We start from the raw sequence: 13,349 nt of genomic DNA on the forward strand, positions 1-13,349 counted from the left end.
ACTGAGAAGAGGCCCTAGTTCATGCCATATGACGATGTAAAATCCTAGTAAACTCAAGTATATAAGAGTAAATGGAACAGCCAAGATAAGCATATTTCTAAGAATGAACAGACAACACCGAGAACAAGCCGGACCTGACATTAGTTATCTTCAAAATAGGCCTAACTTTATACCAGAGGACAAAAACATCATGGTGATCGACCAAATATTTTTTTATTTGATAATCTGCCCCATCTTAGAACAGGTTAAATATGTAACAGGGGAGTTCATAGAATTTCAGTATATGGTTGTGACGGTAATATGATCATAGGCGGGGGGATTTTGAGACCCGAGTGAAGAACCGCGTGTACTTCCCTCACCCTCCATTACGCCATAACCCACATACATCTTCCGTTTTTTTCCTTCCCTACCCTTGCCCCGTTCCCCTACCTCTCTGGCCCCAAGGTAAATATATAGTACTATGGTTTTAAAAGGTATGGACCACTGCAATCAGGTGTGGTCATATCGGCTAACCTGAATAAATGCTCGTCCTTGGAGTGGCGCGGCAACACTGTCCGGATAAGAGTTGCCATTACATAAATTCATAAGTACTGCTAAATTTACAAACGTTGATACATTATAACTGAATATTAAAACCTCCAGAATGTCACAACTGTAAGTATGAAAATCAATAGAATAATGAAGAAACTTTGCAAAACTCTCTAAATTAACTTTCAGAAACCGCTAGAATGTCGCTAAATACAAAAACTTCATGGACTCACTGGATAAAAAAATACTATAATAACAATCTCAGCAGTATTACTAAAACTGTATGCAAATCTTCAGAAGATTGTTAGATTTCCTGTAGGTAGACGCTAAAATGTGTCGCAATATGTAAATTAAAATATAAAAATCTTGCGGACTCGGCATCATTGGTGTCCAGTGTTGTGAAGAGAGCATCATCAGGCGTATTTATTTATTCATTCATTTGTTAGCATTTACAGTATTTAGATTATGTAAACACTACACTATGAGGGGCGTTGTCTTGTATGCGTTTCTTTTACACTGACATATCTCTGAAACCGTATGTAGAACATAAATATTTTCAGCTATGAAACGGTGACAATGGCAAGAACCTCAGCTGCCATACGCGTTCAAGATTTCATAATATTTCTCATTAATCACACTGATACAGTTTAATGGGGGTATAGTCATGTATGGAAAAGCATTTCAGCAAAGCTATCATTTACTTTAAGTATGACATGATGTCATCCTCAATTATATTAACTCATCAGAATAGCGGTAATTTCCACACCCATATACTACCATATAGGAATACAGCTACTTATTCACCTGTACATTCATACCATTCTCAAATCCCAAGGTGGAAGACCGGCATGAAGTGGACAAAAAATGTCTTTTATATACATGACAATAAAAATGGTTAAGGGTGGCGGCGACAACACTGACGAAGACGCGGACTAAAATGGCGACTTGTTGATGCCACATCTACACTTTTCTTCTTTCTTCATAAAACAAAATATCCCAATAACCATATGAAAATACTGCAACACCCAAAGACTACATGTTCGCTTCTAATGACCATGTGTAAATAAGAGTACATACTTTCCTAACAAAAATATCCTGTTATTCATTATAAGTGGCTCTGCAGGCAATATTCACAATGTAAACATTTCAACGTGCTCGCGCGAAATTTAAATGTCAAATCCCGTCCAGATACACCACACCTGTAACGTGGTCGAATATTGCTTGTCATGGTATCAAATTTGACAAACGCGAATTCCCTATCACAGCTACCTATATACATTGACTATAGTGCACTACCTCATTTTCGCCTTTCATAGAATTTTATTAAACTATAACCTCTCGTACTGAAGGGGTTAATGAAGGCTATGTCAAACCCCCCCAGCTTGAACAAGATCCTTTAAGCTGAATAACATCATTCGGAGGAAGCAATGATATAAAACAAAACTACTTCAAAGGGTCACAGTATACTGTAATTAACTTATTTTGGTGACCGAATGGATAGGGATAACCTTCGTATGGTAGCTCCAAAATAACTGCACGGTCCTGCTACCCAGTTATACAAAGTTCCCTAACTACTTCTGTATCATTAAAAGATGGCTGATGGACTACAGGAGACAGGCAAATTAAGTCTGCAATTCACCAGGTTCATGTTCGTAACATGAACTTAGGGTGACAGCAAATGAAAGTAGCTGGCTTAGAAAATACCATTTATTGTTTGTATTAAAATCTCCAGGAAAAATACCTGCCATCTGCATCAGTATACTTAAATATGAACATTAAACCACAAATCTACCTGCCATGTTTTCAACCTATATATATGGAATTACATGTATACACTGTATACATAAGATATATACTCATTTAGGGCTGCCAATTCCCTCATATTAACCCCTTTCACTCCAATGACATTTTTTTCTTCTATTATAGCTAATGAATAGATGATTATGTACAACTTTAGGGCAACCTCCACTACTGAGAGGGTTAATGAAGGCTATATCAAACCCCTAGTTAGATGAATGGACAACTACATATAGCTTAGGAAGCATATCTAGTACTGAAGGGGTTAATGAAGGCTATAATAACCCCTTTACTGTTGTCCAAAATTTTCCCCCACGATGAATAAATCTGGAGATGATAAACATAACTGAATTGCAGGTGTTACTACTGGGCCATATCCTTGTCCTACTGTGCACCTTATGTACTTGATATGAAGGGTCAATTTCTATGAGGCTTTGGATATTCCCTAACACCTTTTCCTTAGTAATCTATTCTGAATTTTACACCTCAGTATCCTCATGTATGTTAATGATGCAAAGAATATTAATACAGTATTAAAATTAAAACAGAAACATACAGGAGAAAATCAAGGCGTACAGCAATCTGAGGCGCAGCTAAACATGAACCGGGTGGACTGCAGGCTGAAGTTGTCCATCTCCTGCAATCCACCATCATCCTTTCAGGGGATAGGGAAGTAGCTGAGGGACACTATACGACCAGGCAGTGGAGTCACCTGGTTATATCGGTGCCACCACATGAAGGTGTCCCTCTCCAGGACCGAAGTCCAGAATGCAAAATAAATCACTAAGGAAAAGGGGCTAGTGTCCTATGCCACCTAAAATACGCTCCTAAATAATACATACAGTAATTATATCAGGGGAGTCCTGCATGACAGAACACAGCTTTGTAGGATTACTGTACTTTTTAAATAGTTACCCCCACAATATGGTGACCTTTTAAAATCTCTCCTTGCCACCATCAAATTATTTTATTTAGCTCGTATTATCTGTAGTTTTCTTGTATTTTTATTTCTATTGCTCATCCTGCCCTAAGATGGGAAAGGAGGTCCAGATGATGATGATTTTTATTTGTATTAGTTGTACTTATGTCATTCTAGTATTTTTATTCATATTACTTGTATTTTTGATGTATTTTTATTTTTCTTACTTGTATTATTGTTGCACTTCTATTATTCATGCAGTTTTTACATGATTATTTTTTACTTGAGAGACTTTAAACTGGAGGGGTTAAATACAGCCTTCATTTACTCCTTTACTACAAGATGTCTCCTAAATGCTGAAAAAATGTATAGAGGTAAAATAATAATAATAATAATAATTATAAAAATAATAATAATAATAATAGTAGAGTAATAATAATAATTTCCACAATACAATAAATCTAATGGTAGCAAAAAATGCTTAAAAACAATCATCACATTGAAAGGGTTAATGCTTAGTATGGGAAGGGACATACAAACAGATCCTTACACATTATTCATCATTATACAGTATATAAATTCACCCCTATTTGCCCAGAACATCTTTTTTTCACATTTTTCATGCTACCTCCTATTTTATTCAGTTCAGGATAGATTATTAGAATTGGATGGGTTAGATATTGTCTTCATTCCGTCAACCTGGTGACATGTTATATGGGTTTACTGTTGCTACCTCCAAGAGATTTTTTCCGGCCTAAGGAAGATCGTATGTTGTGCTGGGGTTACAGAGGGCTGTATCTAACCCCTCCAGTTCAAACCACCAACTCTCTGAAGCTTAGTTGTTTTTGTTTATTATTTCTACTACTGTGCCAGATGGATATACTGTACTAAATTCATGACAGACCTCTAGAAGTGAATGGGTTGATGAAGGATATTCTGTATCTAACCCCAAGTTTGAAAAATCTAACCAGAGCTGACTACAGTTGTCAAGAGATGGCAGGAACGGCAAAAGAAATGCATTTGGATTAAAAAGTAAAACTATCTATTGCCAAACACCTTAATCCCATAAGGGGTGGCCACAAACAAACTGCCTCCACATTGCCCTGTCCCCTGCCATTTCGCTGCCCTCTCCCCAGCACACACCACCCTCTTATATACCTCTCCTGACACATGATACAAATAAAATAAAAATAAAATTGTCTGGGGAAAAAAAAAAAATTAAAAAAATAAAATAAAAATAAAAAGCTTATTATATAGTACACCACAGAATGAGTCATTTTCTAAGCTGCATAAAATCAATTGGTACCAGCATGAATAAACTAGGTGGCCTGTCACTCGGATTATGAGAGCTTACTTCATTAATGTGTGTATGGGTGACCGCCTGGGAACACCAGATGCTGTTGGCATAACGTTCTCCCTACGTGTCAAGTGGGGTTGGTGGAGGATTAGTGCCCCTCCCTGTAAAACAATTAACTCTAAGCCTTGGCCACCCCGTTTGGGATACATGGCGTCTGGCAATGAATGAATGAATGAAAATATTTATTACTTTATTCCTTCTACTTCCAAGTATATTTAAACTATAAATGATGTATGATGATGGTGTTAATGAAGGCTTTATCTAACCCCTGTGTTCCAAGTCTACTCCAGGCTGAATAAAATTGTCTCGGCGGTAACAAGACCAGAAATACCATATATCATTGGACTGAAAGGACTAATAAGATACCAGCCAGTTCTTCAGTAACCCCTCTCAGGTGTAGGGTCCTCAGTCTCGGCTATGATACACAGAATATAATTAATGGAAGTGTTTGGTACATAACACAGCTTTTTGTAATAGTTTAAACTGTGTTACATGGAGATAAAAGCATTACATAAATTAATATATGCATTGTAAACAATTGTACTTGAAAGAACACTAATGCTAGATGAAAAATAAATAACATTAGGCACAAAGAGATATTGTCTTCTAGTTTTAGACATTCCCTAGTATCTCTTCCTTACCATTATCTCTGCACATAACCTTCTCTTGAATGACAGTCATGCAAACTATATCAATTTTAACTCTATGAGCCTGGGGAAGCCTTTTATATTATTCTATCTAATACCAAACAATTTTATTTAGGGGACTGAAAACGGAGGTTGCCAGAGATCAAGCAGCATGGAGAGCCACTATTAGGTGGCCCAGGCCAACACATGCCAGCATGTTGAAGCTCTTACAAACAATACAATTTCATTTAGTTTTGGTAAAATCTCCCTGGGATTCAGAAGCTATTAATAATCTTAATAACTTCTTCAGCCAAAGGACATAAACAGTCACTTTGGCTTCACTACAGACTTACACTGTGTATCACCAGTCTGTAAAGGTTGATAATACATACAAATAACATACATGACAATAAAGTGCATATTACTATCCCTTTGTACCCATGAGGCATACAAGGGCCTGACCATCCTAAGCATTTAGATGGCATAAAACCCTGCAGTCACCTTTTGGTTTAAAATCATGGTGTTATAGCTTGTCCACTTTAACCTGGCCTAGAGTTCCATCCTTTTGCAGATTATTTCATGGAGCTCAGTGACAGAAAAAGACAATGCTACAGCTCTACACCTTTCAACGGCAGTTTTCTTGTATAGCACCATATTCTAGTGTTATTCTATTGCTACTACTCAGCATTCAAGATGGTAAGATGAAAATTTTTAGGACAAGTTAATGTGAAATGAGTATAACAAACACTCTCCCTCAATTCCAGACCTCTTATCATCTGTGCAACCAGGCCTGAGAGATGCTTGAGTGGGGAGTGAATGAGAGAGTGGTCCAATTCTGGTTAGTTTCTTCAATCAGGTTACTCACTTGCTCTCCATACCCTACTTCACCTTATCCTCAGGTGGAAAATGCAGTCTGGATAATGCTGATGCTTATAAAGAGGTCCTTAACAACCTCCTCGGGGCCACAAGAATACAATCTGAACATCATACCGAATAACTCAGGACCTACTCAACTAATTCACAGCATTACATCAGTGGAGAACATTTTTAAGCTCGGAAACTAAGGCAGAATGTGATGGGTTATTCATTGTGGTTATGGAATGTTTCATGTGATGCTTGTCAAACCATCCACTCAATGGTTATCACTAATTCAGTATGTGGATTGCAGAGGTCTTACATTATTTTATTCTTAGTTTTACACCACATTTCTGTCATTCTTCACCCTTATACCTCACAGGACATCTATTTTACTCTCGGTAATGCCAGACAATTTTATATGTCAATGGGAAACTTCCTCAGGTTTGATAGTTAATAACCTCAACACCGGTGATCTCTTGTATCTTATTTGGTATCTCATTCCATTTTCATTCAGCTTCAGAGAATGAATAAAACCTCATGCCACAGTCCACCACAGAGGAAGACCATCAGCTGCAAGTAGTGTACAAATCAGGGTACATACCATGAAAACACACTGCAATACCAACAATAATTCAGCTTAGGAGAGGCTGTATGAAATGGAGGGGTTAGATACAACCGTCATTAACCCTTTCACTATCAGGAGTCTCCCATAAGCTGTCTTAAATTGTCTGAATGAAGCAAGAATTAATTCAAGACACATGCCAGTGGACTGAAGTGGTTTATGATAACAAATCAACAGTATTTTGTCCAAGCTGCCTTCTTGTGACGTTGCAAAGTCTGAGAGGACTGACAGACAGATAGACAGAGTGACAGATACATAGATAAAATGGCAGAAAGCTAAACTTGTAGACAGATATGATACTGACTGACGGAAAAGCAAATGTAGACAGACAGAAAGACAGAGATAAATAAAAAAGACTGAATGATGAGCAGATACAGATGGGCAGATAAACAGATATATATATATATATACCAGTACATAAAACTGATAGATAGACTGTTATATGAAACCTACCTCACCTCATCCTTTATAGGGAAATTAAGATTGGGATGACTATGATAATTTGGAAAAAAAAGAAAAGTTTCCTACATTTCAAAAACCTGTTACTTCCAACTCACATACATCAAATACCACAAAGTAAAGAATTTTAACACAATGGCTTATTAAAATCAAGTTAAAAATATTTAAAAAATGCCTTACTTGACAAAACATACAATTAAATGAAAAAAGTAACATAGGTTCTCATTTGATAAGAGAAAAATTCAATGTTTTTCAGCCATTTTGAATATCTACTGGATTTACATGCTGAAAAACAATGGGGGAAAATAAAAAATGAATTTATATACTGAAAAATAAAGTAAACTAAAAGGGTAAAATAACAAATGAATTTATATGCTGAAAAATAAAGTAAAATAAAGGGATAAAATAACAAGTTAACTAGCAGGTTAAAACTGGATGAAACGGAACTGGCAGAAAATATGATGAGTTTCTTATAATTCTCTGACACTTGTGGTCTGGAAATTGTTTATCCAAAAAAGATTTTCATACATGATTAATTACAAGCTTAACGTACAGCACCTGCCTTACGAAAACCAATTCAAATTAGTAATAAAAATGCCTCAACTGACAGAAAATATGGTAGTTTCTCCTATTTCTTTGATACTTGTGGTTAGAAAATCATACACTTAAACTCGTGCATCATTAAGTAACAAGTTTAAAATAACTGGGCCACAGTAAGCCCTCATCTTCTGTAGGACCTGACCTTGCTGGCTGTGTTTGTTTGCATATGAGTAAACCGTCACAAAATACATTTGTTTAAGGTCAACTTTGGGTTAATTCAACAAAAATATCTTGCTAAATCATCAAAAAATACACATTAAACAGATTATCATGCCTGGTGATATTTGGGGGCACTACATGGATTTTAGGCAACAATATGGGTACATTATGGTTATGGGAGTCCTTCATCGAGTTTATTTAGCATATAAATGTTTCTTGTGTGTATGTTCAAGTGATGTAGCCCCTCACGAAAGATTAAGGCTCACTGTAATTAACCCATTTCAAATAAGGTTATATTAATGCCTCAAATGATAGGCGAAAAATGAAGTTCCTCTCACATGTGTTTTCCTCATGCTACTGCTCCAGTACTCCATCCTACTCACCCATTTAAGCAGCTTTCTCTCTGATTAATTAACCTCTCCAATATAATAGCATCTCTATTTTATCTCCATTACTGCCATATAAGTTAGTGTGAGGACTCTCGTAGTGAACTCGTAACAGAGACTTTATCCCTTCTCTATATGAGGTTCCCCTGAGCTTTAACAAGAAGAAATGAAAAGATGTCGCCATACTGAAAGGGCTACTGTGCACCACAATTAAATACTTCACCATAATTTGTACACTTTTCACTTACATTTCTTCCTTAAAATAAATATTGTATATTTACCTCAATATTCTGAACTTATAATACTTCTTAGCCTGATTCTGATAAACAGTGTATTAATATCATTCAATACAAATACTGTTAAATTTATATCTTTATGATTTCACACATAGGTATATTTCAGAGTAGCTAAACACAAAGAGGTCCAGTCCTGATATAAATACAGTATCACCCCAGTATTCTTATTTAGCTAATCCACCCTCTAATGACAAGGACAACTCTAGTACTCTGTACTCTGTTCCAATTAATAACTGGGAGTTTCATTCACCGAGTCACTGGAGCTGGGCGTTAACATCACTACACTCTCATGACTTGGCCTACTCTAGTACAGTCTTCTATTCCAGCTAATGCCATATGTTTTTCTGAGTTAGTCCTAGATGCCTGAGAGCTGGATACAATACTAGCAAAACCAAACGCTAAACAGTACATTCACCCACCATTACATTTAGCAGTACAATATGTACTGCTTGTAACAAACTTTAGTACTACAATACTTCTCATACATCTGGAATTGTCTACCCTCAAACCCCTTCAACACAAGGATACCATTTCTATATATTTTCGTTCCTACCAAATTATTTTATTCAGTTTAGGAAGAGGTCTCATACTGAAGGGGTTAATGAAGGCTGTATCTAACCCCTCCAGCTCGAAAGGTCTCCACTAAGTTGAATAAAATCGTCTGGTGGTTGTTGGAATAGAGAAAAAGTGATGTGTGTGTGTGTGTGTGTGTGTGTGTGTGTGTGTGTGTGTGTGTGTGTGTGTGTGTGTGTGTGTGTGTGTGTGTGTGTGTGTGTGTGTGTGTGTGTGTGTGTGTGTGTGTGTGTGTGTGTGTGTGTGTGTGTGTGTGTGTGTGTGTGTGTGTGTGTGTGTGTGTGTGTGTGTGTGTGTGTGTGTGTGTGTGTGTGTGTGTGTGTGTGTGTGTGTGTGTGTGTGTGTGTGTGTGTGTGTGTGTGTGTGTGTGTGTGTGTGTGTGTGTGTGTGTGTGTGTGTGTGTGTGTGTGTGTGTGTGTGTGTGTGTGTGTGTGTGTGTGTGTGTGTGTGTGTGTGTGTGTGTGTGTGTGTGTGTGTGTGTGTGTGTGTGTGTGTGTGTGTGTGTGTGTGTGTGTGTGTGTGTGTGTGTGTGTGTGTGTGTGTGTGTGTGTGTGTGTGTGTGTGTGTGTGTGTGTGTGTGTGTGTGTGTGTGTGTGTGTGTGTGTGTGTGTGTGTGTGTGTGTGTGTGTGTGTGTGTGTGTGTGTGTGTGTGTGTGTGTGTGTGTGTGTGTGTGTGTGTGTGTGTGTGTGTGTGTGTGTGTGTGTGTGTGTGTGTGTGTGTGTGTGTGTGTGTGTGTGTGTGTGTGTGTGTGTGTGTGTGTGTGTGTGTGTGTGTGTGTGTGTGTGTGTGTGTGTGTGTGTGTGTGTGTGTGTGTGTGTGCTGTAAGTGTAGGGTGTCAGTGTGTGGTATTGCAGTATGTGGAATGAAAGTGAGATGGAGCAGTATGTGGTGTGGTATAGTGTGTGGCATGACGGTGTGAGATGATGCAGTGTGTGGTATAGCAGTACATGGTGTGGTGGTGTAAGTTGTGGCAGTACGAAATGTGGCAATGTCATTTACAGCACAGTAACTTTTCTTTCCTCCTGTATTGTGTGATTCATATTTGCAAGATCAATTATTCCAAAAAATCCTGAACATAAACAGATACTTCCCAGGGCACTCCACCAAACGCTTATGCTAATTGTGTGTTCTTCTTCTGATATATTTGGATTCTACTCAACACAATCAAACTGATGGATACCAGGTTAGGATGATGATGATGATAATTCTACTTTTGTGCTTTCTTTCATACTAATTAAATACTGAAAAAACATGTGTATTAATAAAAGTGTAAAGTATATTACAAACAAACTTCTTTGAGCCTGGCCAGCATTTGAGACAGCGACGTCATATGGAAGTCAGGAGTAGCTACAGCCTTCTTATAAGCTCACTCAGTACACAACAATTCACTTATACAATCCAAAGAATTCTGGGCCATTTTTTGATACATGATTGTATTTTAACTTACAGCTTCTGTACAATCATTACATTCCCATACAAAGCCTCACTGTTTGATGACTGCCATTTTTCACTTACATGACTGCTGACACACAGGCCTACAGTCACTGTCTGTTACATGATGGCCTTTGAAATTCTTTTTTCTCGTGAGGTAGAGCCATGATTCCAAGGGCCTGAATGACGCATTAAAGACTCTATGGCCTAATTTACTGGACATGCAGCTGACGGTTCTCCCATTTCAGTGCTTTCTCTTTCGGTGTTTAGGGATCCTATCTCATCCAAACTCTTTCGTGGGAATTAGGACTATGCAAATGACAACAAAATTGATGATGATGATGATGATGATGACGATGACGATGAAGATGATTACTGTTTCCCTGCTACAGACCTTCTACAGAGCAAGGAAGATTTTTTTCATATGGTAAGTATCATAGTTTTTTCAAAGATCAAATTACAATAGTACTGAGAGAAAGGATGTTTTGTTTCAGAATAACGTATATAGTCACTGATAGGATGCAGCAGGTTTGGCGTAAGCTGGGCCCTCAAAATAAACACAATTTCAGAATGTGGGTGTAATTCTTGCACAAACCACTTCGAAATGACATCTTTTTCATCATGGTTTTGTCTATTGTGAGACTATAATATTTAAATTCAATTTAGGAGAAACCATAATCAAATTTTACTTAGGAAAACTCCCTCATAGTGAAAGGGTTAATGAAGACTATATCATCTCTCTGAAATAAATCAAATAACTCTGAGATAGCAGGAATAAATAAAAAAAAAGCTGACTTTGTAGTAAATGGATTAACTAGTTTGCTTCAATTCCTCAAAAAATGGGTCCTATTGTAGCTATATTTTTGGCCTGTGTATGGTTAGAAGTAAGAAATATAAGTGAGTTTCCCCTAGTTACATTTCTGTATGTGTGTGTGTGTGTGTGTGTGTGTGTGTGTGTGTGTGTGTGTGTGTGTGTGTGTGTGTGTGTGCGCAGGAGACACAAGTATAATTTAAGTCTGCTTTAGTTACATTTCTGGCTTGTGTGTGTTTATATGAGTGTGTCTGGCTAGTTATATTTTGGCTGGTGTGTATTTTTGTGTATGTGCATAAGAGGCATGGACTATAAGTGTGTGACCTGTACAACCCTTTCCATGGCCTCCAGTGGCATGTGTTCTATATGTTCTACGTGTGCAATGTGCAATGTTTGGTCCACATCACCACCCATGTTCTCAAAGTGTTCTGGTGTTACTTTAAGCTCGGGAAAAACGTGCTGATCTAACGCCTCAACATCCTCCTCTTGGGGATGAATTTGGTGTGGCGTTTGAGGTACCTGGTGCTGAGACGTTGCTTGAGAGTGATGGTGATTCTGCTGGATTGTCTGATGAATATGCTGCTCTTGCTGGTGATGCTGTTGTGCTGGTGAAGGCTGATGGTGTGGCTGGTTTGGTGAGGGTTGGTGATGGTGGGATGGTGACTGTAGCTGGGTATGTGGATGTTGCTGAGACTGTGATGGGTGATACTGTGGATGATGTTGGGTGTCCTCTCGCTCGGTTTTGGCTTCCCCGACCACCTCCCCGTCGCACCACACCACCACACTGTCATCACCTGTCTTTCCAGGTATAATTCCATCCTCTACACCCTCTCCTCCCTCCTCCTCAAAGTCCCCATCTCTAATAATCTGTCCCTGGTCATCAAGCTTTGTGTGGCGGGTGATGCGAGTTGGTCTAGCTTTGGGTCGAGTTCTCTTTGCTTTGGCACGGCTCTTTGCCCGGCTGGGACGACTTGCTGATGATCTCTTTGGCACAGATGACAGCATGGAGTCCGCCGAAAGCATCTTCCGTGGACGACCTCTCTTCTTTCCTGTCGGTGGGGCTCCACACTTCTTGAGGTGCTTCTGCAGATACTGATTCGTTTTAAAGACTTTCCCACACCTGTAGCAATCAAACGGCCGTTCATCCGTGTGAAGTTTCCGATGGCTCCTGAGATCACCCTTTGAACGGAAAGCAGCTGCGCAATCTGTGCACTTATACGGTCGCTCCCCAGTGTGAATCCTAAGATGTATTTGCAATGATGCATTCTGAGCAAATGCAGCTGCACATATATGACAAGCAAAAGGCCTCTCGCCTGTGTGCTTGCGCATGTGATTCCTCAAATGTGTACTGGTTACAAAAGAGTCCTGGCATATCCCACATATATATGGTCTCTCCCCTGTGTGAGTCCGCTTGTGGCCTGTGAGGTGTGAGGATCGTGAGAAGCTCTGGCCACACTCTGAACATGTGTAGGGTCTCTCACCAGTGTGAATCCTACGGTGGGCCTTCAGGTTTGAGCTCTGGACGAAGGACACCCCACAGTCATCACAGATGTACGGCCGCTCCCCGGAATGTATGCGAGCGTGGGACTTGAGGTTAGAGGAGTTTGAAAAAGATGCCCCACATGCATCACAAACATAGGTCCTCTCTGGCGGGGGTGCACGAGGCCTCGGTCTAGGGGCTGGTGGGGGCTTGGGGGCTCTGTGTTGGGCTGTGGGTATGGTCGCAACACCCTGTACAGATTGTATTGCAAAGATTAGATTTTTTAAAGTGCCATGTAGAGCATATCACCAGTAGTATGTTAACTGAAATTAAACATCATCAATCACCATCATCTACTGGACCTCCTTTTCCACCCTAGGGCAGGGTTAGGAGTAGCAATGTCCAGACAGGAGATAGAAGCATTTTTTTTAATGGTTGTGAATGTG

At 39.0% G+C, this 13,349-nt stretch overlaps 1 protein-coding gene across 1 annotated transcript in view; it reads right to left on the minus strand.

Annotated features, from left to right (window-relative positions):
- The window catches only part of LOC145407526 (uncharacterized), a 47,636-nt gene that overhangs the window by 5,690 nt on the left and 28,597 nt on the right, over positions 1 to 13,349 (minus strand). Inside the window, exons 6-8 of the mRNA XM_080278450.1 lie at positions 12,201 to 13,120; positions 11,734 to 11,981; positions 514 to 652 (exon numbers count right to left, since the gene is read on the minus strand). Of these exons, the coding sequence (XP_080134576.1) occupies positions 514 to 652; positions 11,734 to 11,981; positions 12,201 to 13,120 (1,307 nt within the window). The remainder of the gene's footprint in view (positions 1 to 513; positions 653 to 11,733; positions 11,982 to 12,200; positions 13,121 to 13,349) is intronic.

This window comes from Coenobita brevimanus, chromosome 73 (genome assembly GCF_032717465.1).
Source record: "Coenobita brevimanus isolate Jiangsu-jjx chromosome 73, ASM3271746v2, whole genome shotgun sequence".
Classification (NCBI taxonomy): domain Eukaryota; kingdom Metazoa; phylum Arthropoda; class Malacostraca; order Decapoda; family Coenobitidae; genus Coenobita; species Coenobita brevimanus.